Below are 26,822 nucleotides of genomic sequence, written 5' to 3' on the forward strand. Positions count from 1 at the left end.
TGTTAAGAAAGGCAGCAGGGAAAAGCCAGGGAACTAAAGACTAATGAGCCTAACATCATTGGTGGATAAGGTGGTGGAGGGAATTCTGAGAGACAGGATCTACATTCAATTGGAAAGGCCAGGACTGATTAGGATAGTCAGCATGGCTTTGTGCATGGGAAATCATGTCTTTCAAATTTGAAGAAGAGTTTTTTGAAAGGATGACCAAATAAATAGGTGAGGGCAGTGCGGTGGACATGGATACATAGACTTCAGAAAGGCTTTCGACAAGGTAGCCTGATCAGTAAGGTTAGCTCACACAGGATCCAGGAAGAACCAGCCAACTGGATAAAAAATTGGCTTGCCAGTAGGAGATGGAGGGTGGTGGTAGAGGACTGCTTTTTATACTAGAAGCCTGGTGTCCAGTGGTGTGCTGCAGGGATCAGTGCTGAGTCCACTGTTGCTGGTCATTTATATAAACGACTTGGATGAAAACAAAGGAGGCATGGTTAGCAAGTCTGCAGATGACACCAAAAGTGGTGGTGTAGGGTACACAGAAGATCATTTAAACTACAACGGAATCTTGATCAACTGGGATAGTGGTCTGAGGAACAGCAGATGGAGTTTAATTAGGATAAACGCAAAGTGTTGCGTTTTGGTAAGACGATCAACAAAGGGTTCGCACAGTAAATGGTAGGACCCTGGGTAGGTGTTGTAAAACAGAGATCAAGGGTGCAGGTACATAGTTCCTTGAAAGTAGCATCACAGATAGACAGGGTGGTGAACAAGGCGTTTGGCACACTGCCTTCATTGGTCAGAGTACTGAGTACAGGAGTTGGAATGTTATATTACAACTGTACAAGACATTGTTAAGACCACATTTGGAGTACTACATACACTTCTGGTCTGCTAATAGGAAGGATGTTGTTAAATTAGGAAGGGCATAAAAAAGATCTACAAATATGTTTGAGGTTGGAATGTTTGAATTATTAGGAGAGGCTGGATAGACTTTTTCCCTGGAGCATCGGAAGATGAGGGGTGACCTTAGTAGTTCATAAAATCATGAGGGCATAGATAAGATGAATAATCTAAGTCTTTTCCCCAGGGTAAGGGTGTCTAAACACAAAAGGTATACGCTTAAGGCGCGAGGGGAAGATTTAAAAGAGACTTAAGAGGCAACTTTTTCACAGAGGGTGATGTATATATGGAATGAGCTAGCAGAGGAGATGGTAGAAGCAAGTACAACATTTAAAAGACATTGGGTCAGGCACATGGATGGGAAAGGTTTAGAGAGATATGGGTCAAATGGGACTAGTTCAGTTTAGGAAACTTGGTCGGCATGCACCTTTCCTTGCCGCATATCTCAATGACAGTATGGGAAAGGCTGGAGGTACAGTCTGATCAAAAGCCTTTGGGATTCCCCTGAACTGTGCACCAGCAAGAATTCAAAGATTACTACTCTGTCTACAGAAATACTAGGTCAGAGTTAGTGAATACAAGCTGGGCAAAGAAATGTACATCACAGACACTGTCACATGCATCCTTACCCATCACGGAAGAGGAGAAAGAAACAGAAGCGCAGTTTCACACACTGACAAAGAACTTACCCGTGGCTGTAACCAAACTGGGTGAGATCAGGGAGGTAACCAAGAATGATGCCACCCTGAACGAACTGCAGCAAATTGTGAAAAAATGGCTGGCTCACATCAGAGCAGGAACCCTTCTGCTGTACAGGGTACTGGAACTTTTGTGAGGAACTTCACGGAGCAGAGGGACTGCTTTTCAAGAGAGAAAAGATAATAATTCATGCTTGGCTGAGGAAAGAAATTTTGCAACACATTCATGAAAAGTCAGTTCAGCACAGAAACATGCAAGAAAAGCGCTCGAGATGTAATGTACTGGCCTGGAATGGGAGCACAAATTGTGGAAATGGTGAATGTGTGCAGTGTGTTAAAAGTACAGCAAAATTGCAACAAAAATAACTACTTCACTCCACACAGTATTCCAGCTTGGCCCTGGCAGAAAATTGGTGTGGACCTGAACACATTTGATGACTGAACATCTACTAGCAGTAGGTTACATTACTCAAAAGTATTTTTTTTTAGAACGTGCTGCTGAAAAAGGGTAGTAAGAGCATGGCTGTAATGAATCATTTGAAATCAACTTTTTTGCTTGCCCTGGCATACTTGAAGTGCTCATCTCAGACAAATGAGCCCATGAATCTCAGGCAGTGTTTTGCAATTTCAAACAGGACAGAAAGTTTAGCAACACGACAACTAGTGCAAATATCCATAATCCAACAGAATGATGGAATGCACCCAGTGCCAGATTTAAGCATCAACTAAACAAGCTACAGCTTAGGGCCTCACTATCTGCAGGGGCCTCACAAAATTTCAGAATGTTTACAATGAAGAGAACACTTAACAGCGGATACCAGAAAAGAAAAAGCACCAGCTTGAACAGCAACTCAAAAAATTACCAAAAGTTGACAGTTACTTTACTCCAGAAACAGATAAGGATCCACAAGCCCAAGATGATCAGCAAAGTCCAAAACAGCCACAGCTTAGTGCCTCTGCTACTGAGACAACAGAGTCTGGAATCTCAGCTGAGGAAAACATGAAGTGATGCAAATGTGAACGTTGCAGAGCTGACATCCACAGGTGAAACAACAAAATTCACGAAACTCAATGATGTAGGTCAATGGGGTGTCTTAACGGAGGACGAACCTCTCACACTGGATCCTTCAGAGTGTCAAAACTGGAACAGCCCATTTGAAAACTCAAAGCGGTCATTCAAAAATCAAGATAGGTACGTAGTTCTGTTTATAAAACTGTTTATAGTATGTGCATGCCCACCCCAATTGCCCCCTCAGAGCCATCTCTCCCCTACCCATCCTCACATTAGTCCCTCCCATGGTCCTGCCTCACGTCAGCCTTTCCTATTATTTTTAAACAGCATAATTTTCTTACTAAGGATGTTTGTTGCCCTCCACTGTTCTTGCCCCTTTTCCAGCACTGCTCTTCTCCTCTCTCCCACTCATTCCTCCCTCCTGTCATACATGCTGTCTCTCTGCTCATTCAGCCATCTGACCTTTACCTCCCATTTTTGTGCTTGGCACCCAAAAACAGAAGAAAAACCCCAAAAAATAAAAGCAGCCAGAGCCAGGATTCCACATGAGCTGGCTGCTCATAGGTTGACTAGTGACGCCAATGCTCAAAGACCGGCCACCGGTTGGACAATTTGGCTTTCAGTCCCCCCCCCGCCACTCCACCCCCTCCTTTTTGAATCTTTGCTGCAATGTTCTACTTCAACAGACTCTCACATTCTGTCTCCCATTTGTTTTTTCAGCTTTGTCAGTCGCCCGCAGATCCTCTGAAACCTGCGGAATCCAGACTGGGAATCCCTGCTATGTAATCCAAACAAACCACTCAATTAGATTCCAGCTTGTAGCATAGCTGCTTTTCAATATATAAAGATCCCTGAAACACTTGATTGGTGTGGGTCTTATATACAAACAAGTTAGAACACTTAATCACTCCAATTTAATTATGAGAGAATATATAATTTATAGAAGATTATTTTTCTGATTTAGTGATCTTCGGGAGAAGAATGTTTGCACAGAATATGGGACCTTTTCCAATTTAGGCTCAATTTCAGCACCAAACACTCCATGAGTTAGATACAGAGTAAAAGTCCCACTACACTGACCCATCAACACTCCCACAACAGGGACAGCAAGGGGTTAGATACAGATTAAAACTCCCTCTACACTGTTCCCATCAAACACTTCCAGGACTGCTACAGACAGGATTAAATACAGAGTAAAAAGCTCCCTCTACACTGTCCCCATCAAACACTCCCAGAACAGGGACAGCACAGGGTTAGAAAGAGTACAGTGTTAGGAAAGCAAAGGTATTTTCAAGGGTTTTATATTTGTATCAGGAAAAATTAGAAATAAGGCATAGTTTTAATTTAGTGTTTCTGTGCCTGAAAAGGACCTGCAGTTTCAGACTGGACAAAAGGTGTTTGTGTGTTAAGTTCCAACCATGATACGGAAACGTACGGTGTGAAGAATTCAGTTGTTTAGCAACAGGAAGATACCAAGAAGGGAGAGGTTTCCTTTGCTCTTTAGTTTTAACGGAAAAGCTAGGACAGTTGCAGACAGACAGCTGGAGAAGGGATATCGCTCTCAACTTTGCTAGAAGAAAAAAAAAGAGTAATCATTTCGAAAGTCAGTGCCAGAAATCTAAAGAACAGCTACTGAAGGAAACTAGGGGAACGTAGGGGTGTTTCCAGGAAGCCTAAGTAAAAGTGAAAAAGAACTGGGAGCAGAACAGAGTACTGTTCATTTCAAATCACAGAACTAAGAAGGACCTGGCTGACGTGAAGCCAGAAAGATACCTCAAGTGGTTCTATCACAATTATTTGTGATAATTTAGTACAGTTTGAGAGACATTAATTGAAATAATTATGGAGCAATTGGTGGCTGGATATTGGGATGTGTGTGTGTAAAAGCAGTCAAGACAAAGAAATCCTAGCAGAGGTTGGCATAAAATCTGGAGTGGATTCACTAGTAGGGGTGGATCGGAAGGTCTATTCGAAAGAGTCCTTTGGAAAACCTGGACTGGATTTCAGATTGCAAACTACTACTGGGAAGTGAGGGAAGAATTTAAAATGTGTTTTTGGGAGTAGAGATTAAAAAGCCTTATGTCACAATTATCTGGTCAGATTCTGAGGAGAAATCCAAAGATACTAACTTGGGTTCAAGGAATAGTGTTCATACTGTATGCATCAAAGATACCATTCTAACTTCAAATTTACTTTGTCATCCACATTAATCTTAAAACCTTGGGTCTTTGTTAAGCCAAGAGAGTGTAAAGGAGCATTGTGTTATAATCCAATCTTTTCCATTGTTAAAAGTAATTAATCACCCAGCGACTCTGATTTTCCACATTTGATAAAAAAAGTTACGGTCTTTTGAGCCAGTGTTCTATTCTGGGATGTTCCCCTCTGGCTATGTCAACTAGGTGCATAACAAAAGCTCTCTCTACACTGTCTCCTTTGAACACTCCCAGGACAGGGGTTAGATACAGAGTAAAGTTCCCTCTACACTGTCTGAACTCCATCCTTTGTGGAACCTCGATATTCCTTCTAGAATATCTGGTGTCTTAGGGGTGCATCACATTTCATTAAACGATTTGCAATCTGAGCTGTTATGACCATAAGTTAATTGGTCTGGTCATAGATGGAAAATTGACGTTATAAACTAATTGGAACTCACCAGTAAGAAAAGTTTATCAGAATAATACTTTTGTTCTGCCTTGCTGAGCCCTCCCAGCGAACAAAATATGGATTTCTATATACACACACACAAGTCTCTCTCTCTCTATATTTATTCTTAGGACTTGAGCATTTATAGCCCATTCCTAGTTGTTGCTGAGGTGGTGATGAGTGAGCTGCCTTCTTGAACCACTGCAGTCGTTGATGTATAAATCCACAGCGCTGTTAGGGAGGGAGTTCTGTGACTTAGATCCAACAACACTGAAGGAATGGTGATAAATTTCCAAGCCAAGATGGTGAGTGAGGAAAACTTCCAGGTGCTAGTGTTCCCAGGTATCTGCTGCCCTTGTCCTTCTAGGCAGAAGCGGTCATGGGTTTGGAAGGTGCTGCTTAAGGAGCTTTGGTAAATTGCTGCTGTACATTTTGTAGATGCCACACACTTCTGCTGCTGTACATTGGTGATTGAGGGAGAGAATGTTTGTTGTCATTCAAGTGAGGTTTTATGCTGCATAACGTCAAACCTGGATTGTTGTTGGAGCTGCACCCATCCAGGCAAGCGGAGAGTATTCCATCACACTCCTGACTTGTGTCCTTGTAGATGGTGGACAGGCTTTGGGGAGTCAGGAATTGAGTTACTCACCGCAGGATTCCCAGCCTCTTGTAGCCACAATATTGATATGGCTTGTCCATTCAATGATAACTCCTAGATGTTGATAGTGGACAGATTCAGTGATGGTAAAGCTGATGAATATCAGAGAGTTGGTTAGATTCTTTGATGTTGGAGAAGACCAATGCCTGGCACTTGCGTGGCATATATTACTTGCCAGTTATCAACCCAAGCTTGAATGCTGTCCAGGTCTTTCTGCATTTGGACGAACTACTTTTGTCTTTGAGGAGTAACAATGGAGTTTAACATTCATCAGCGAACATCCCCAGTGAGGTCTGGTAGTTTACTGACTGCACAAAATTAAGTAGAATTTAAGTTCAGAAAGTTATTGAGCCAAGGTGGCCTGCATGATATTACGATGATATTTTTACAGTCAATTTTAATGTAAAATGCATTCTGCAGTTAATAGGAATCTTCGTCTTCTTCATCATCAGAGTCTTCCCCTGCTTCTTCATTTTTCCACGTTTCGAGTACTGATGGTAAAGGGATTCCATCAAAGTTCAGAGGGGGGGGAACAATCTCATCATCTGGGGAAATTACTAATGTTTCCATCCTGTTGAATCAAAAGTAAAGAATGGGGTGAGATGGCGGAAATGCCTGTGAATATGAGACAATCACAGAATCCTGACAGTGCAGAAAGAGGCCATTTGGCTCATCAAGCCTGCACTAGACCCCATCCCTATAACCCCATGTATTTACTCTGTTAATCTCCCTGACATTAAAGGGGCATCTGAGCATGGCCAATCAACCCAACTTGCACATCTTTGGATAGTGGGAGGAATCTGGAGCACCCGGAGAAAACCCACACAATGGATGGGATTGTCTGGTTTCCCTGCCACATGTTTCTCGGCAGCATGCTAGTGCACCTTACTAGCTGTGCGATCGTCTGATCTGCCTCCAAGAACGGGATTTCTCAAGGATTCCATCCCACTCCGCCGAGAAAGCTGGTGCAGGGGAAGTGCTTTTGGTGGGACTGGAGGATCCCACTGGCAAAGAAATCCAGCCAATGATGCACAGTAGTGGAATTATCAGTATTACGTTAAATCCTGCGACCCATCCCTTAACCTTTTTTGCACTGAGTGGCTAAAAAATATGGCAAAGTAGGCTGACCTTGTTTCACCCGCTCCCCCAGACATGAGCCATTCAGGCCATCTGCTCTGTGCTAGCACTGACGCTTCCCTGAGCCACGTCCCTCAAAATCTAGGCTCATAACCCTTTTGACATCTAGGCCCATCATTTGGCTGTTCTGAGGCAGTGCAAACCCCAGCCAATAATGTTGACACATCCCTGTGACTCCTTTCTAATGTCTCCCAATCTCTTGGGAGAGTTTTCTGATTTTGTTTGCAGATTGGAACAGTGGACGGGAAAAACAAGGTAGGGGTGGGGTGAGGTGAGGGATGGCAAGAAGCAGCCAGCTCCAAGGGCAGCTTCCTTCCATATTTTTAGCCACACAGTGCAAAAGTTAAAAGGGATGGATCCCTGAATTTAATGTCGCTGACTGAGCCCACTCCACCTACCCGGCTTTTAAAAAGGGGCATTCCGATTTAAAAAGAATAGAATCAACCCACCTCCCACTGAACTCCAGACCTACCCCCTTCTCCCCCACAATGCAACAGAGGACCCAGGGAAGAACCCCCACCAGCCAGGATACTGACTGAATTTGACACTTGCCCCCTTTGGGGGCAGTAGGCTGCACTCAGTTCTGCCCCTCCTGTGCTCACTAGGTGTACAACATGGGGGCCCAGTTGTGATTCACATTGGCGTGAGGGAATGGGGGCTGATGATATTTAAATCCGTATGTATAGGGATCTCAGATTATCATTACATTATTGGCAGGGCCAATTGACCTACGATATCCCACCGCTGTTAGGCAGGTTCTGGACTCCCGTGAGATTTTCCACCCTTGCCACTATTCCCCTTCCTCCAAAAGGAGTGGAAAATTCAACCCCGCCTCCCCCCCCCCCCCCCCCCCCACAACATGCCCTAATTTTACCTCTTTCCTAATTACCGCTTTTCGCTATTAACTCTCCCATTCATGATATTGCCTGCTTCACCCATTCTGCTATTCCCTGTAATCTATCTACCCATCCCTGTTACTCCCTGTCTAACTATGAACATTTATACATGAGAAATCTTACCTCTGCATAAAATCCATCATATCCTGGAATACAAAGAATGATACTTACAATTATTCATATACATTTACACACGCACTTTCTCACTCATCCCCACGTACAAACACATTGTTACAGACACCTAAACGCATGCACACACACAGTGGGGAGAGGGCAGAGTAATGGTCCTGTCACTGGAATACTGACCCAGAGACCTAGGCTAATGCTCTGGGGGAATAGCTACAAATCCCATGGCAGCTGGTAGAATTTAAATTCAACTGTTTACTCTGTAATATACTGCTGCACTAGGCAGTGACACCTACATCCCATTAAAGAATTTTAAAAATGCAGAAACTGACAACATATGCATCAATTGTTAAACTCTGGTTGTATTCGGTGGAAGGAAGAAGTGACAAGGGACCAAGATGGATCCCAAGAACTAGCTGTCATATAGCTACAGACAAGTGGACACTTCAGTGTGTTTCCTCACACTGCCTCTTTCTGAGCTCCGTCAGGTTGTCACTGCTGAGGAGGTGTGGCACTCAACCTCCACTGCTCCTGGAAGGGAGCATTTTCAACACAGTGGGTGTGGAGTTTGCTGACTGTCACCAACCCAGATACAATTGATCTCATTCAGTGTTTTAGGGATTAGATAGAGATATTGGGGCTCTCACTACTTCTTCTATACCCCCTCTGCCTCCTTGAGAGGAAAATTCACATTTGGAAAGGCTCAGGATTGTTCCAAGAGAATACTAATTTACAGCAGCTAAGCTCCCATAGGAAGGGGTAGAGAAAGGAGAATGAAGGGGTGTGGGCAGGGAAAATGACAGAGCTGAGGGGCACAGACACAGGCAGAAACGAAAAGACAGGGCAAGGGACAAGGAGGAGGAAGGCGAAAGATGGGGGGGTGTTGGAGAGAAGAGAGAGGGAGAGGCAAAGTGGGACAGAAGTGGTGACAGGAACAGAGACAGCGAGAACTGAGATAGGGAAAGAGCAAAAGAACAGGGAGGATCAGAGACAATGTTTAATAGGATGCAAAAGTGAGAATGTGTTAAAGTACGAGAGGGTGACTGCATGTGAAAACGAGTGTATATATGTGTGCAGTAGTTTATGAAAGTGAATGTGAATGAGTATGAAAATGAAAACGTGCAAGTCCATCAAAATATGAGTCAGTGTGTGAAGGTGAGTGTGCGAGGTTGTAAGTGTGCATGTGTGTGTGTCAAGGTAGACACACTTGCCTGCATGTGATAGTACGTATGAGTGTAACTGGGAGTGTATGACTGACTGTATGATTATGGGAGTGAGTGCAAGGAGACAGCGACTGAGAATGTGAGTGAGAATAAGACAGTTTGTTTCTAAGGTGATTCCCAGCTACGAGCATCTTTCACGATGTCTGCAAGCAGTTTGCCTGCGTTCCCTCTGCCCCACCACTGGGAATGAGCTGGCAAGGAGAGAAGGGGTGTAATACAGGGAACTGCAGGTAATTGTGGAAATAACTAATGCATGCATGCACACATGCAGAGGATAGGAAACAAAGTCACAGAAAGAGACAGAGACAAAAGGAGATCACTGCACAGTACCCGTGGACCAACCCAAAGTCGTACTTTGACAAAAGTGAACTGATCCTGCACCCCGGACGCCTCCTCAAATAAGGAAATAGTGTTTTCACAGTCCTCCAGCTTGCGAGTGGTCTGTGACTGCAGTCCATGGATGGAGTCCAGGTGGCTATTGCCAACGTGTTGCATGTCAATCATCAGCCGTTCCTTCTCATTCTGAAGGAACTCGATCAGGCGGTCGATCTGCTCCTCTGTCCTTTCCTTAGCGTCCGAGATCTCCCCCTGAGCACATTGAAAGCATCGCAGTCAGTCAAAACCTGAAGAACTAAGCAGACACATACAGCACACATGCCTGGGGATGGCTGAAACTCCACAGGTCAATTAGAATTATAGAATGTAGACAACACAGAGGTGCTCTCTCTCTCTGCAGGAGGAATTTACTAAGTCCCATCCACTGCCTTCCCCCCACCTGGCAATGTTTCTTACTGTTCAGATAATGATCCAGATTACGAGTTCCCTGGGCCCACAAATCCTGTCTTTTGTGATCCATTTATCTTTCCTGTCCATGGCTCTGTATCTATGTGTGTGTCCTGCCTGTGTCTGAGTCTCTCCTGTGTGCCTCCAGTGACTTTGACCTGAATCCTACTACATTTTATGGTTATATTCTAGTCTGCCTCTCCTTTATGTTTTGATCCCAACGCAATTCTCTTTATTTCTTATTCCTACAATTTACTGGTAATTTCCAAATCAGATAATGATCAAACTCCCTTCCGGAAGCCTCAAATCGACCTTCACCTCCACCACATTCCTGATCCTATTTTGCTGTGTAAACAAGTCCTTTTTTTCTTCATTATGCCACTGCCTTACTCCCCACTTGCCTCGATGAATGTTGTTGGAGCCGCATTCAAAAAGCTTGGCACAATCTAGGGCATAGCAGCCCACTTGACTGGCACCCCATCCACAAACATTCACTCCCTTCATCACTGACGCTCAGTAGCTGCAGTGTGTACTATAAGATTCACCAAGGCTCCTTAAGCAGCACCTTCCAAACCCATGGACACTTCCATCTAGAATGACAAGAACAGCTGATACCTGGGAACGCCATCACCTGCAAGTTTCCCTCCAAGCCACTCACCACCCTGACCTGGAAATATATTGGTCATTCCTTCACAGTTGCTGGGTCAGAATCCTGGAATTCCCCCCCCAACGCCATTGTGGGTCAACCCACAGTATACGGACTGCAGCATTTCAAGAAGGCAGCAGTGTCAAGGGGCAACTAGGGGTTGGCAATAAATGCTCGACAGCCAGCGATGCCTATGTCCCACAAATGAGTTAAAAAAGTTACTTTATCTGACAATCTTGAAGTTGGGGAAATCATGAAATCACTTGGCAGTCTGGGGAAACAATGGGATTTTAGAATATAACTGCTGGGGCCAATTAACACTAACTTGCTGATAATTGCAATTTGTGTTTTTTGAGAAATATGGCACATGACTGGGGAAAGGGAGAGAAATATAGCCGGGAACTGAATGGATAGGCTCAGATTGATAGCTTTTGAAATGGATATGGAGAACAGAACAGGCTACATGTTGAAACAGACATGGTTAACTACTGCAGCATGGATGCAAGTTGAGTGCCTTCCCCCACCCTCAACTAAACTAAGGCCATCTGTTACCTCTCTCGGGTCGTCCTTGGGCGTATCTCTGATCTCTGTTTCCTGAGGTGCCGCTATCAGCGTCCTTCTTTGCCACAATCACCAACATTTATGTTCCCTTTGTTTTTCAGTCCATGACATTTTTGTCAATCTCTCCCTCATCTCCACTTATCACTGGCCCTCTATCCACCCCCCACAGCCCCCTGCCACAACACTAAATATCATCCTACTTCCAATTTTCTTCAGGCCCGTCAAAGAGTTACCCAGACTCGAAATGTTGGCTCTGTTCCCTCTCCACAGATGCTGTCAGACCTGCTGAAATTTTCTAGCATTTTCTGTTGTGACAGAGATCAATTCCCCTGCATGTATACTGGTGATAAACTTTGCCTGATTCACTTACAGGTAAGCAGTGAGGGTCTTTATTTTGACACTCAACAACAACTTGAATCTCAGCCCCATTGTTTTTGACCTCTCTACAATGCGAATGGTTCCTCCCTATCTACCCAAACGTTTTGAACACCAGTCAATTCTCCCTCTTGACCTTCTCTTCAAGACAAAGCCCCAGATTCTCCAATCTATTCAAGTCATCGAAGTTCCTCATCCACGGAACCATTCGCATGAATCTTTCCTGCAGCTTTTCTCTCAATGTCTCCATATGTTTCCTAGTGTGGCACTCAACTGGCCACACTACTGCACCTGAGGCCGAACAAATTTATCATCACTTCTTTGGTTTTGTACTGTGTGCTCCAATGTATATAAAGCCTAGAGAGCTCTATTAACCACACTTTCAACCTAGGCCACCACCTCCAGTGATTTAGAACCATAGAAAATTACAGCACAGAAACAGGCCTTTTAGCCCTTCTTGGCTGTGCCAAACCATTTTTCTGCCTAGTCCCACTGACCTGCACCTGGACCATATCCCTCCACAGCCCTCATCCACGTACCTGTCCAAGTTTTTCTTAAATGATAAGTGAGCCCGCATTGACCACTTCATCTGGCAGCTCATTCCACACTCCCACCACTCTCTATGTGAAGAAACCTCCCCCCCCATTATTCCTTTAAACTTTTCCTCCTTCACCCCTAACCCATGTCCTCGAGTTTTTTTTCACTCCTAGCCTCAGTGGAAAAAGCCTGCTTGCACTCACTATGTGTACCTATCATAATTTTATACACCTCTATTAAATCTCCCCTCATTCTTCTACACTCCAGGGAATAAAATCCTAACCTTTTCAGCCTTTCTCTGTAACTTAGTTTCTCAAGTCCTGGCAACGTCCTTGTAAACCTCTGCGCTCTTTCAACCTTATTAATATCCTTCCTGTAATTAGATGACCGAAACTGCACACAATACTCTAAATTCTGCCTCACTAATGTCTTATACAACCTCACCATAACATTCCAACTCTTATACTCAATACTTTGATTTATAAAAGCCAATGTACCAAAAGCACTCTTTATGACTCTATCTGCCTGTGACACCACTTGTAGGGAATTATGTATCTATATTCCCAGATCCCTCTTCTTCTGCACTCTTCAGTATCCTACCATGTACTTTGTATGTTCTCCTTGGCTTGTCCTTCCAAAGTGCAATACCTCACACTTGTCTGCATTAAACGCCATCTGCCATTTTTCAGCCCATTTTTCTAGCTGGTCCAAAACCCTCTGCAAGCTTTGAAAACCTTCCTCACTGCCCACCACATCTCCAGTCATCATCAAATTTGTTGATCCAATTTACCACATTATTATCCAGATCATTGATACAGATGACAAACAACAATGGGCCCAGGACGGATCCCTGTGGCACACCACTAGTCACAGGCCTCCACTCAGAAAAGCAATCCTCCACTACCACTCTCTGGTTTCTTCCATTGAGCCAATGTCTAATCCAATTTTCTACCTCTCCATGTATATCAAGTGAATGAACCTTCCTAACTAACCTCCCATTCGGGACTTTGTCAAAGGCCTTACTGAAGTCCACATAGACAACATCCATTGCCTTCCTTTTATCCACTTTCCTAGTAACCTCTTTGAAAAACTCTAATAGGTTGGTTAAACATGACCTGCCACACTGACGCTCCCTAATAAGTCCCTGTCTGTCCAAGTATTTGTAAATACTATCTCTTAGTACTCCTTCCAATAATTTACCCACTACTGATGTCAAAACTTACCAGCCTATAATTTCCCGGATTACTTTTTGAGCCTTTTTTAAACAACATGAGCTATCCTCCAATCATCCGGCATCTCACCCGTGGATACTGATATTTTAAATATATCTGCCAGGGCCCCTGCAATTTCAGCACTAGTCTCCTTCAAAGTTTGAGGGAATATTCATCTCTCTCATGCACACACTCGTCCAACGTAACGCCCTGTCCAGTCCTGGGGATTTATCTACTCTGATTTGCCTCCTCCCATTTATTCCGTATAGGTTCCATGACTTCCCCACTTGTTTGCCTTATTTCCATAGACTCCCACGTCAGTTCCCTTAGTAAATATGGATGCAAAAAACCCATTTAATATCTCCCCCATTTCTTTTTGTTCCATACATAGTCAACCATTCTGATCTTCAACAGAATCAATTTTATCCTTTACTACCCTTTTGCTCTTAATATACCTGTAGAAGCTCTTGGGATTATCCTTCACCTTGATTGCCAAAGCAACCATATGTCCTCTTTTGGCCCTCCTGATTTCTTTAAGTAGTTTCTTGCACTTTTTATATTCCTCAAGCATTTATACATGTTATACACCTCTCTCTTCTTATCAGAGTTCCAATATCCCTTGAGAACCAAAGTTCCTTATTCTTATTCACTTTGCCTTTAATCGTGACAGGAACATACAAACTCTACACTCCTAAAATTGCTCCTTTGAAGGCCTCCCATTTACCAGTCACATCCTTTCCCGAGAACAGCCTGTCCCAATCCACACTTTTTAGATCCTTTTTCATTTCTTCAAATTTGGCCTTTTTCCAGTTTAGAACCTCAACCCAAGGACCAGATCTATCTTTATCCATGATCAAGCTGAAACTAATGGCGTTATGATCACTGGAACCAAAGTGTTCCCCTACACAAACTTCTGTCTCTTGTCCGAACTCATTTCCTAATAGGAGATCTAATACTGCATCCTCTCTAGTTAGTAACTCTATATATAGATTTAGAAAATTTTCCTGAACACAATTCCAACCTGTCTAGACCTTTAACAGTATGGGAATCCCAATCTATATATGTGGAAAATTAAAATCCCCTACTTTCACAACTTTATGTTTCTTGCAGTTACCTGCTATATCTCTGCAGATTTGCTCCCCCAGTTCTTGTTGACTATTGGGTGGTCTATAATACAACCCCATTAATGTGGTCATACCTTTCCTGTTTCTCATCTCCACCCATATGGCCTTAGTAGACAAGCCCTCTTATCTGTCCTGCCTGAGCACTGCTGCAACATTTTCCCTGACTAGCAATGGCACTTCCCACCCTTCATCCCTCCGCCTCTAACATCTCAAACATTGGAACCCTGGAACATTGAGCTGCCAGTCCTGCCCCTCCTGTCAGTTCTGAGGGAGTGCTGCACTGTCAGAGGGTCAGTACTGAAGGAATGCTATCCAGATTAAGCTGCATCTTTCCAAATGGTCATAAATCCTACCTCTCAGGACCCTTTCCGTTAACTTACTGGCCAAAGTAAAACTAACTGGCCAATAATTACCAGGGTCATTCCTATTTCCTTTCTTGAAGGCAGCAACATTTGCCACTCTCCAGTCCTCTGGCACAATCCCCGTGGATAGTGAGAGCCCAAAGATCAAAGCTAAAGGCTCCGCGATCTCTTCCCTTGCCTCCCAAAATACCCTAGGATCTATCCCATTGGCCCAGGGGACTTATTGACCCTCAGGTTTTTCAAAATTGCTAATACATCTTCCCTCGGGACATCTACCTCCTCCATCCTATCAGCCTGTATCACACACTCATCCTCAAAAGCATGGCCCCTCTCCTTAGTGAGCACTGAAGTATTCATTCAACGCCTCTATCTCTTCTGATTCCACACACTTCACAATTCCCTGTATTGAATTTCATCTGCTAGATACTTGTCCGTTCTACCAACCTGTCTGAAATTCTAAACCATCCTCAAGGTTCACAACATTTGCAAATCCGCAACTTTCAATACTGCAATCTGTAGATCCAGGCTTAAGTCATTATGTAGCAGGACGCCCATGATTGGGGAAGCTTGTCTGTAAACCCTACTGCTGTTTGAAGAACAAGCATTTGCCACCACACTGTTTCCAATCATTCAGCCAATTTCGCATTCCTGCTATCAAACCGAGAACTTTTGAATTCACAACACTTGGAGGCACACGAGTCCTGTGTGCCGAGCTCAATAGAGCTTGAATTATGCTTAAAGTCACAGATGAAACAAGTGAAGGAGACAATCAGGCATATCTCCGTCACACTGAGCTAACTCAACATTAAACCACATATTAAGAATTAATGCACTTCTAAGTGATCTTTTTGCCCTATACAACATGTCAGTAGAATTGAATTTACAACCACATTTTCCTTTATCATTTCAGATATATTACAAACCCTATGTAATGGCAGCAATCCAAATCTCTATGGACTTTGCAGGTCACAACATTCGAAAACAACCAACAGCTTTCAAACCCAAACAAATCACAACATTCCAAAAGGAAAGACAATCAGTACCCCTGTTCCATGTGAATCAATTTATAAAGTCCTAGGATCCACATCTGCATCTTTGCCAACAACTGATCAGTTTTTCTTGAGCCCATATCTTATCAGTGCGAAGTTTCACTGAAATCGGTCCATTAGTTTTTGAAATGTAGTCTTTTCAAAAGACTAACAAACATGGTTTCCACAGCAGAGGCAACAGACGAGGATCATCTCACCTTAGCTTTCTCCTCCAGCTCTGTGTACTGCAGGATCTGTACAGACAACTTGGCGCGGGTTTCCTCCAAGCCTTCGATGATATCTGGCAGCATCTTCTGCTCAGAGAGAAGGGGAAACTTTCAATTTTATAGAACAACAATTTGAATAGGCTTGGTCATCCTGAGGCACTTTGCAGAACTGTTAGTCAAACGAGCACCAGGACACACAAACTGCATGGGTACAGCACACAAATTCAAGTGTAACACCACACTAAAGTCACGAGCAAACCAAACACAAGCACCAACATGATCCCAGCAAAAATGCAACAGAAGCACAGCAACAATGATGCACCAATGCAGCACAGGCACAGCACCAATGCAGGCACATGTAACACTAAAATCCCTCCCAAACATCATCCAGGTGCAACTTGCACAGATAGTTGAGACAAACTAGTGCAGCATCAATACTATTAGAACATTAATGACTCAACAATACATTACCCACAAGGGCTGCCTTTGAGTGGTGTCACCCCCACCAAGCTGATGTCAATATTCATTTTGCTAAATACATTAATTATTTCCAATGCCAAGTATTCCCATCGATGCACTCCCGGAGCCTGTAATGTTCACCTAGCGGGAAGGATACTCCAGTTGCAAGCAATAAAAGAACTTCTCAAAGTAAATCAAAGAAAAGTTTTAATAAGGAAACTTCATTATACCACCACTCAGGCCACAAATACTCCCCACAATCCCCAGCTGCTTTACATTTATATCAAGTCAACGTACCACCATGTCATTTTGGTAATCCCCCAGACACCAAGGAGCAATTTAGCATGGCCAATCAACCTAACCGACACATCTTTAGAGTGTGGGACGAAACTGGCACTCGGGAGGAAACTGATGGGGAGAACGTGCAGACTCTGCACAGTTGCCCAAGGCCGGAATTGAACCCAGGTTCGTGGCACCGTGAGGCAGCAGTGCTAAGTATTGTGCCGCCCAACACTGTCTACCGGGTCAGCTGTCCCTCTCATAATGTAACCAATGGTAAGATGTTAAGATGTAGATTTACCTTCCAATCTTTGGTGACCTCTGCTAGCGGCTTGGTGGTGTGGCCCTCGTGATGATCACTCGATACACACAAGGGGCACATGAGTTCCCACTCCTTGAAGCATAAATGAGTTACTACTTCATCACGGTGAATTTGGCAGCCCCTCTCTCCCAAGCAGTTCTCAACAGCATCATCTAAATCCTCCACCTCCTCTGGAGAGAGAGGGAGACAAGAAAAACACAATTCTTGAACAAAACACAGTGAAGTATCAAATACAGTTAATACTGAACAGAAATGAAGTAACTCACCTTCTGACTCCTCCCAAAGCCTGTCCATCATCTACAAGGACACAAGTCAGGAGTGTGATGGAATATTTTCCACTTGCCTGGAAGGGTGCAACTCCAACACTTAAGTTCAACACCATCCAGGACAAAGCAGCCCTGCTTGATCGACATGCTAACCACAAACATTCACTCCCTCCACCCCCAATGCACAGTGACAGCCGTGTGTATCATCTACATGCACTGCACTGCAGTGACTCACCAAAGCTCCTTAAGCAGCACCAAAGTCAAGACCGTTACCATCTAGAAGGACAAGGACAGGAGATATCTGGGAACACCACTACCTGGAGGTTCCCCTCTGAGTCATTCGCCATCCCGACTTGGAATATAAAATCAGCCGTTCCTTCACTTTCGCTGGATCTAATCTTGAAGCTTCCTCCCTAACAGCATTGTGGGTGTACCTACAACACAAGAACTGCAGCAGGTTCAAGATGGCAGCTCACCCACCACCTTCTCATGGGGCAATTAGAGATGGGCAATAAATGTTGGTCTAGCCAACGACACCCAGATCCCGTACATGAAACGTTTAAAAGTTTGCAGGGAGAAGGTAGCCTTGTGGCTGTTACTGCACGAGTAATCCAGAGGCCTTGACTAAAGCTGCAAAGTTGAGTTTGAATCCCAGAGCCAAATGGGAAATTTCAATTGATTTAACTCAATGGCTGGAAGAAAATACCAAGTCTCATGTTTGCATGGTCATAACATGTCCAGTTCCCTAAAAGTACGCATCTGCTCTCCCTACCCAATCTGCTTTACTTAACTCCCAATCCACAGCATCATGGTTGATTCTCAACAGCTCATCAAGAAACACAATTTCAAGGGCAATTAGGGACATGCAATAAAATTCCAGTCATACCAATGGCACCAACATCCCAAGAACGTGCAACACTGCAGCATTCCCTCATTACTGACCCTGATAGAGTGAACCTAGGTGATGATGTGCCCCAATCAGCGAAGAGGGACTCGAATAAACAACCTGCTGACTCCAAGGTGCCGGGAAATGTGATCAACTGAACCTCAACTGTAGGAGGAGTCCCTCTGGGTGAAGGGCAAGGGAAAAGAAGGAGATTTGTGACTTACCCAGATGTGTGTGACGCTTTTTATCTTTCATCTTGCTGTAGGCTTCCACCAGCCTAACAAGCACCAGGTGCTTTGACATGGCTGGCTCGTCCTGGTAGGACTCTCTGCATATGGGACACCGGTAATCCTCTCCCTCCTCCACTGTGGCAAAGACCTGCCGGATGCAGGGGCTGCAGAAGCTGTGCTCACAGGGCAGGCGCACAGGCTCTCGATAAAGTCCCATACAGACGCTGCATGTCAGCTCCACCCCAAAAGCACTCCCCTCTGCTGCTCCCTCCTCATCACCCAAGAACCGGGCCATCGCTCCCGCCAGTGCAAAGGCCTCCCCTGCTGGGTGGAAAGGAAGCTGGGCACCAGATCTGGGAGAAACAAGAAATGCACCTTTAATTATCACTGGACTTCACCTCCTCAGGAGGAACCAAATCTGTCACTATTTGAGACTGTTCAGATCCTGAACCTGAACAAAAATCTCGGCAATTGATAACATTCGCACCACCCAAGTACCAATCAACGAGGGAGAGAGAGAGGGAGAGAAAATCAAACGACCTCTTCATGATCTTCAATAGGGAAACCATCTTAACTGGTGAAATTCTGAGCAGTGGAACTCCAAAGAGACTTCACAGATTCATATAATCTACAGTGCAGAAGGAGGCCACTCGGCCCATCGAGTCTGCACCGACTACAATCCCATCTAGGCCCTATCCCCATAACTCCACATATTTACCCTCCTAACCCCCGACACTAAAGGTGCAATTTAGCATGTCCAATCCACCTAATCCGCACATTTTTACACAGTGGGAAGAAATTGGAGCACCCAGAGGAAACCCACACTGACATGGAGGGAGTGTGCAAACTCCACACAGACAGTGGATGCAAGCCAGGAATTGGACTCAGGATCTCTACCACTGCAAACCACTGTGCCACTCAGACTTGGGCCAGGCTGGCTGCAGGGGTCTGGGTACACAGATCATTAAACTCTCATGGAGAATTCATAGAAACCTCGCAGTACAGAAAGCAATCATTCGGCCCATCGAGTCTGCACCGACCACAATCCCACCCAGGCCCTACCCCCCCAACCCCCACATATTTACCCACTAATCCCTCTAACCTAGGCATCTCAGGATACTAAGGGCAATTTTTAGCATGGCCAATCAATCTACCCTGCACATTTCTGGACTGTGGGAGGATACCGGAGCACCTGGAGGAAACCCACGCAGACATGGGGAGAATGTGCAAACTCCAGACAGACAGGCAGTGACCCAAGCCAGGAATCAAACCCAGGTCCTTGGAGTGTGAAGCAGCAGCGCTAACCACTGCACTACCATGCCACCCCAGTGCAAGTGTACAGAATTCATACAGGGTTTGAGAAAATAGATGCAGGAAGGAGGCTTCTCCTGGCTCCTGGAGTTCAGAACCATGAAGGTAAGAGGGCAGCCATTTTAAACTAAGAGGATAAATTTCTTCACTCAGAGGGCTTAGTGCCTTTGGAATTCACTCCACCGAGAGAGTTGTGGATTTCTAGACATTAAAGCTATCAAAGGATACAAGTATTTTTATTTGTTCATGGGATGTGGGCATCATTGGTTAAGTCAGCATTTATTGTTTATCCCTAGTTTCCCTTAGGTCAGTTGAGAATCAACCGCATTGCTGTGACTCTGAAGTCACATGCAGGCCAGACTGGATAAGGAAGACAGATTTCCTTCCCTAAAGGACATTAGAGAACCAGATGGTGCAGGAAAATAGCACTGAGATAGATGATCAGCTGTGATCCGGTTGAATGGTGTAGCAGGTAGTAAGAGGCTGAATGGTCTGACCTGGTTTCCATTCCCAAGTACAGCAAATAATTTCAAAGATTAATGTAAAGCTAACCTTTCCATCTTGAGGACTAGAAAAACAGGAGTTAAAAGGTCAAGTCTCAGCTACACAAAGCACAGGGCAGATCACACCCAGAGTCAATGTGAACAGTTCTAGACCCCCACATTTTTGGAAGGACATACTGAGCACAGAGGGACCACAGTGTAGATTTACCATAATGATACCAGCACTCTGAGGGTTAAACTACAAGGAGAGATTAAACAAAATTCCAGGGAACACAAGCTGAATTTTCAATACTTGAAGGGGGATTTGCTCAATGTTTTCAAGATATTAAGGGGAATAGTCAGGGATACAGAGAAATTATGTACACTTGTTTGGGCGGGGAGGAACCAGGGTGCAGAGTCTAATAAATGAGAGGCTGATCATTCAAGAGTGATTATTAGGAAACACTCCCACACAGAAAGAGTGAATGAGGTTTAGAGCTTTCCTCGGAAATAGCACCGATCAATTGTTCATCAGTAACAGGAGCAGGATTAGCCAACTCAGCTCATCAATGTTCTCAGCCATTCAACATTATTAGCTGATCCTGATATGCCCTTAATGCCACAGCAGCACCAACAGGAGAAAGCAAGAGAAGGACACCGCAACACTGGGACAGACAGTCAGCAGCACTTAGACCTGGAATAGTGGTACACAAGATGGCACGGTGGTTAGCGCTGCTGCCTCACACTGCCAGGACCCAGGTTCAATTCCTGGCTTGGATCATGGTCTGTGTGGAGTCTGCACGTTCTCTCCATCTCTGTGGGTTTCCTTTGGGTGCTCTGGTTTCCTCCCACAGTCCGAAAGACGTGCTGGTTCAGTGCACTGGCCGTGCTAAATTCTCCCTCAGTGTACCCGAACAGGAGATTTTCACAGTAACTTCATTACAGTTAGTGTAAGCCTACTTGTAACAACGAGTAAACAAACAAGGCAGAGCTGATGGCCGAGAGTTAAAAATAGCATTAGAGTGCAATGGGAAATCAGAGTGCTAGCTTGGAGCTTCTGAGTGATGTCAGGATTCAAATGTAATGTGGGGCAAGTAGAAGCATTTGATTGGGTGAGTACCGTTCAGGTAAGTATTTACTACTTGTATCGCTTATAATTTGTTATTTTATGTATTATAGTTTAAAAGGGCTATATTCTATAGTAACTAGGATGTGAGAAGAAGGGCTCTAAGTAACTGCTATTATTTGATTTTATGTATCTTCCAAAAGGTTTAATTAAAAGGGATAAGTCATGCAGGAGAGCTGCACAGGAGAAGAATAAAATGTGAGAGAATGCAATAATTATAGAGGATTCAATTGTAAGGGGAATAGGTAAGACATTTCTGCGGCCTCAAACAGGATGGTATGTTGCCTACCTGGTGCTAGGGTCAAGGGTGTCTCAGAGCAGCTACTGCAGTTGTGGTGCACATTGGTACAAACGATATAGGTTAAAAAAAAGGATGCAGTCCTTCGAAGTTAAAAAGTAGGTCCTCAAGCGAAGTGATCTCAGGATTATGACCAGTCAGTGCCACATCCTAGTCAGAAGAGCAGTAACAGGATACATCATGAATAATTGGCTGAAGGGACCCATGTGAAGGGAAAGTCTTCAGATTCCTGGGATATTGGGACCGGTTCTAGGGGAGGTGGGACCTGTACAAATTGAATGGATCACACCTGTGCAGGACTGGGATCGATATCCAAGAGGGAGTATTTGCTCGCGTGATTAGAAGGGAAGGGTTTAAACTAAAATGGTTTAACATTTTAAAGGAGTCAGAGGACGGGTAAACACAGACAAGAATAAAAAAGGCAGGAAGGGAAATAAGAAAAGTGATAGGCAGAAAAATCAAATAGGGAAAAATAATGGGAACGGGTCAAGGAATATTAAAAGACAAGACTTAATGCTTTGTGCTTTAATGCATGTGGAGCATTCACAATGAAGTGGGTGAATTAATCACACAAACAGATATAATTAATGGATATGATCTTATTTGGAATGTGGAGACATGGCTGCAGGGTGACCAGGGAGGATTGACAAAAAGGAAAAAGGTGGTGGAGTTCCATAACTGGTTAAAGAGGAAATTAACATAATAATGACGCAGGATATTAGTTCCAACAATGTGGAGTCTGTATGGGTAGAACTAAGAAACACTAAGGGCATTAAACAGAAAATTAGACATGCGAATAAGCAACATGTGAGATTATGAATGGCTTTATATTACATGTAGATTGGGCAAATCAAATTAGTCACAACACTGTAGAGCAGCAATCTTTGGGAGTGTATGGGATGGTTTTCAAGAACAATACATTGAGGAACCCACTGGAGAACAGGCCACCCGAGACTGGATATTGTGTATTGAGAAAGGAATAACTGGCAATCTAGTTGCGCAACACCCCTTGGGAGTGAGCAGCCATAATGTAAGTGTGACATAGTTGATAGGGATCAGGATCTTGAACCCAAATGAAGGAAACTCTGATGGTAAGGTACGAGTTGGCTGTAAATGTATTGGGAAATGTTGTTTAAAGGGATGACCATGAAAGGCAATGGCAAACATTCAAGGAACGCAGAGGTGAACTGCAACAATTGTTCATTCCTGTCTGGTGCAATAATATGATGTGGAGGTGCCGGTATTGGGCTGGGGCAAATACTAAGAAGTCTCACCTGATGAAGGGGCAAACTCCAAAAGCTAGTGGGGGTTTGCTATCAAATAAACTTGTTGGACTTTAATCTGGTGTCGTGATACTTCTTATGGCGCAAAAATATACAGAAAGGTGGTCAAACCATGGCTTACAAGGGAATTTAGGGATAGCATTAGATCCAAGGACGAGGCATACAAATTGGTCAGAATAATTGGCGGTCCTGAGGTTTGGGAGCAGTTCAGAATTCAGAGGAGGTCAAAGGGATTGATTAAGGAGGGGAAAATAGAGTATGAGAGAAGGTTGGGGGGAGGCATCCTCCCAGCACCCATCTTGACAAATACTCCTCAAAATCTTGAAACTTTTGTTACTTTTAAACCTGTGAGATCAAAAGATTTTTTTTGTTATGTAAAGGTATTGAGGGACTCGGGGACACAGACTCAAACCCAGAGCTTCTGACTCAGGGGTACAGATGCTAAACACTGTGCCACACAATGGATCCAAAAGTATACTTAATGCTAAAAATGCCTTCAGTTTATGTTATTATAAAATACTTGCAGGTCTTGTTTGCAGGGCTTTGGGATGGAGGCGGGGTAAGAGAAGAACACAGCAGTGGAGCTAATTAGATAGTTCTTGCACAGGTACGATGGGCTAACTCGCCTCCTTCAGGAATTCTATGCTGGTTTGACACTGTGGAGAGATCAGCTTCCTTGTGGAGTCAGATCCCCAGCCCTGTCAGGAAACAGCAGTCCCCTTATCCTCCAATGTCCACAAACACTAGCGTATTTGGTAAAAAGATTAACAAATCTTTGAACAGCACCACAGGGGCACAACCTATCAGCAAGTAGGAGCCTCTCAGTGATAAAAGACACAGTTTAAAATTCACAACAAAGTGACAGACTTTACCTGGTGCCAAGAAAACGGCCTTCCTGTTCTGCTCTCTCTCTCTCTCTCCCCCCCCCCCCCCCCCTCGCACCGACTTTCACTTTCAGTTTCTTGCTGCAGTTCCTGAAATGGATGAGACTGTTTTTAAAATTTAACAGTACCGTCGACCAACACTGCATCACAGAGGAAGTGAAACAATTGCTCTGATTCGAAGCCAGCCCAAACTGAGTGCCAGCCCAACTCCAACAAGAGAGGGTCTACCACTTCCCCCAATCCCCTTTTGATATTCAATGGCATTCTTATTTCCAACTCCCACGCTGTCGCTCATCTCCTGACAGCCCTACCCAATCAACATTATAGTTTAAAGTTAGTGCACATTTGAGCAATGAAATTATTAAACAGCCTCTCACCACACTGTAGCCTTTCACCCGACTTGAGTTCCCTGCTGATTCTGGACTTCTCGTCATTTCATCCTCGGATTTCCGTCGACGAGCCCACACCAGATGGTGGCTTCAGCTGATAGCTCCTCATCCTCCGAACAGTTCCAGGCAGGTAGCCTCTGCGAGTGAATCCATCTCTCACATCTGCAGTGACACGATAAGACACCTGTCCCCATCTCCCCACCATTAAAATGGAGGGCATTCCCAGAGGCAAAGGGAGATTGAAAATCTATCCACCCTGTGGCTGATGAGGCAAAACAGAGGGATTTTTTCTCTGCCTCTGTTCTGTACCTATCCTGGAGTGTTTAATGGGAGACAGTGTAGAGGAAGCTTTACTCAATGTCTAAACTCGTGTTGCACCTATCTTGGGAGAGTTTGTTGGGGAGAGTGCTGTTACAATTGCTCCATTGCTTAGAACCCTAAAGAAGAACTGGGTCCGTCACTAAAATGTCTGAACTCTGTTGATTTATTTGGCATCATCAGACATGAAGGAAGAATTACACGTTCAAAAACTTGTTTTTGGTATCACAGAAGGTGAACAAACACATTTTCCTGAAAATCCCATAGTAACAACTGTTCAAATACATAAAAAGCTTAATCGCACCTTGCAACAAACATCAGAAAGAAGCTTAACACTTTTACAGTTAAATATTAAAACTGGTATAATTTAATAATTTAGCTTTAAATTAAGCACGACTGATATAAGTCAGTGTAAGGTTGGGCAGGAACTTGTCCAGTAAACAGAGCTCCAACATGCCTAGGCTCAAAGTTCTCCAATTCCCTGCCTAAATTCTCCACACCTCGCTCCCTCCCTCCTTTTAAAATCACTTCAAGATTTTCAATTGCTTGTCTTAATGCCTCTCCAACTTTGGCTGGGTCTGACAAATCACTTCTGCAAAACACTTGGGACATCTAACTGTATCAAGGGCACTACATAAATGCAGGGGAGGGGCAAGGAAGCATAAAGATGCTGCAAGAGAGATAATGACACTAAAAAGGGAGAGGGGCTCAGAAAAAAGGGGCAGTCACTGTGATGGTTTGATCCTCACTCACCCAATTTTGACTCTGAGGAGCTGAACTAAGAGCTGTGTGCACTTATTTGCACCCAGACAGCAGAAGGGCACTCTCAGACACAGACACTTGCATTCACAAATGCAACAGAGGCATAGGTGCATACACATGCGCAGACAGACATGCACATTTTTAAGTGTATTCATTAGTGTCACAAATAGGCTTACATTAATATTGCAATGAAGTTACTGTGAAAATTCCCTAGTCGCCACACTCCGGCACATGTTCTGGTCAATGCACCTAACTAGCACATCTTTCGGACTGTGGGAAGAAATTGGAGCACCCGGAGGAAACCGACACAGACACAGGGAGAACATGCAGCCTCTGCACAGGCAGTGACCTACGCCAGGAATTGAACTCAGGTCCCTGGCACTGTGAGGCAGTAGTGCTAACCACTGTGCCGCTCACGTAGGCATACACATATATACATATGCAGGTGTGCGCATGTATGCAAACATGCATCAAGGTACTTTCCTAAAGAGGAATAAACATTAGTGAGTGGGTCTGAAGGTCACGTTAAGTAGTGTTTTTTTGCACAGTGAACAAGGAATATGAAAAACAACCTCATTTGTATAGCCAGTAAGCAGCTGAAGATCATCAGACCAGGTGAGGTGCCAGGTTCAATTCTTAGGCAAGCTACAGTACGGACTGGTGTCAACACATGTTAACAACAGAAATAAAAGACTTGCACTTCCATAGCGCCTTCCACAATGTCAGGAAGTCTAAAAGCATTTTATAGCCAAAGAAGTACATTTTACATTCAATAACTGGGATCACTCTGGTTATGTAAGAAACTCAAGGTGGCAATTTCTGCACAGTAGGATTCCACAACAGCAAGTATTAATGACTGGATAAACTGTATTTCAGTAATGTTGATTGAGGAAAAAGATTGGCACCAGGACACCAAGGAGAACTCTGCCCCTTGATCCTCCAACAAAATATGGCTATGGGATCTTTTATGTCCATTCAAGGGTGCAGATGGGATACTCGGTTTAATATCCAATTCAAAAGACAGCACCTCTGGCAGTGCAGCAGTCCCTTGGTGCTGGCAATGCGCCTATCAACCCGGATTATGGGCCCAAGTTTTTACAGTGGGCCTTCAGCTCATGATCTTTCAGATCAAAGGCGAGAGAAAGCAACCCGTTGAGCCCTCAGCTCAGCAGTAACTTGGTGGTACTGCAAATTTGTTGCCCCATCAAATGTAAACAGGATAGTATTGAGGATAAGACAATTTAGGCCAATATCTGAGCTAACCAGCGCTGGTTGCTGCTTTCAGTTAAGAGTTAATGAGTAGAAAATGTGGCTGTTTTATCTTAAGAGTGCAATGAGAATCAAGCTCCTCAATTTACCTTTCTGACAAGCGTGCGTCAAGTG

The 26,822-nt window shown here is 44.2% G+C and overlaps 1 protein-coding gene across 1 annotated transcript; it reads right to left on the reverse strand.

Moving 5' to 3' along the window:
* Positions 1 to 3,263: 3,263 nt before the first annotated feature.
* LOC145337581 (tripartite motif-containing 13-like) lies at positions 3,264 to 24,000 on the reverse strand. Its single transcript, XM_080182373.1, has 7 exons — positions 23,959 to 24,000; positions 18,581 to 18,939; positions 17,184 to 17,374; positions 16,136 to 16,231; positions 9,645 to 9,878; positions 8,065 to 8,087; positions 3,264 to 6,479 (listed from the first exon to the last, which is right to left on the reverse strand). Exons 2-7 carry the CDS (start codon positions 18,879 to 18,881, stop codon positions 6,329 to 6,331), a joined length of 996 nt encoding a protein of 331 aa, XP_080038499.1. The 5' UTR covers positions 18,882 to 18,939; positions 23,959 to 24,000; the 3' UTR covers positions 3,264 to 6,328.
* Positions 24,001 to 26,822: the final 2,822 nt, after the last annotated feature.

This window comes from Carcharhinus amblyrhynchos, unplaced genomic scaffold (genome assembly GCF_965287045.1).
Source record: "Carcharhinus amblyrhynchos unplaced genomic scaffold, sCarAmb.v2.hapA scaffold_53, whole genome shotgun sequence".
Taxonomy (NCBI): domain Eukaryota; kingdom Metazoa; phylum Chordata; class Chondrichthyes; order Carcharhiniformes; family Carcharhinidae; genus Carcharhinus; species Carcharhinus amblyrhynchos.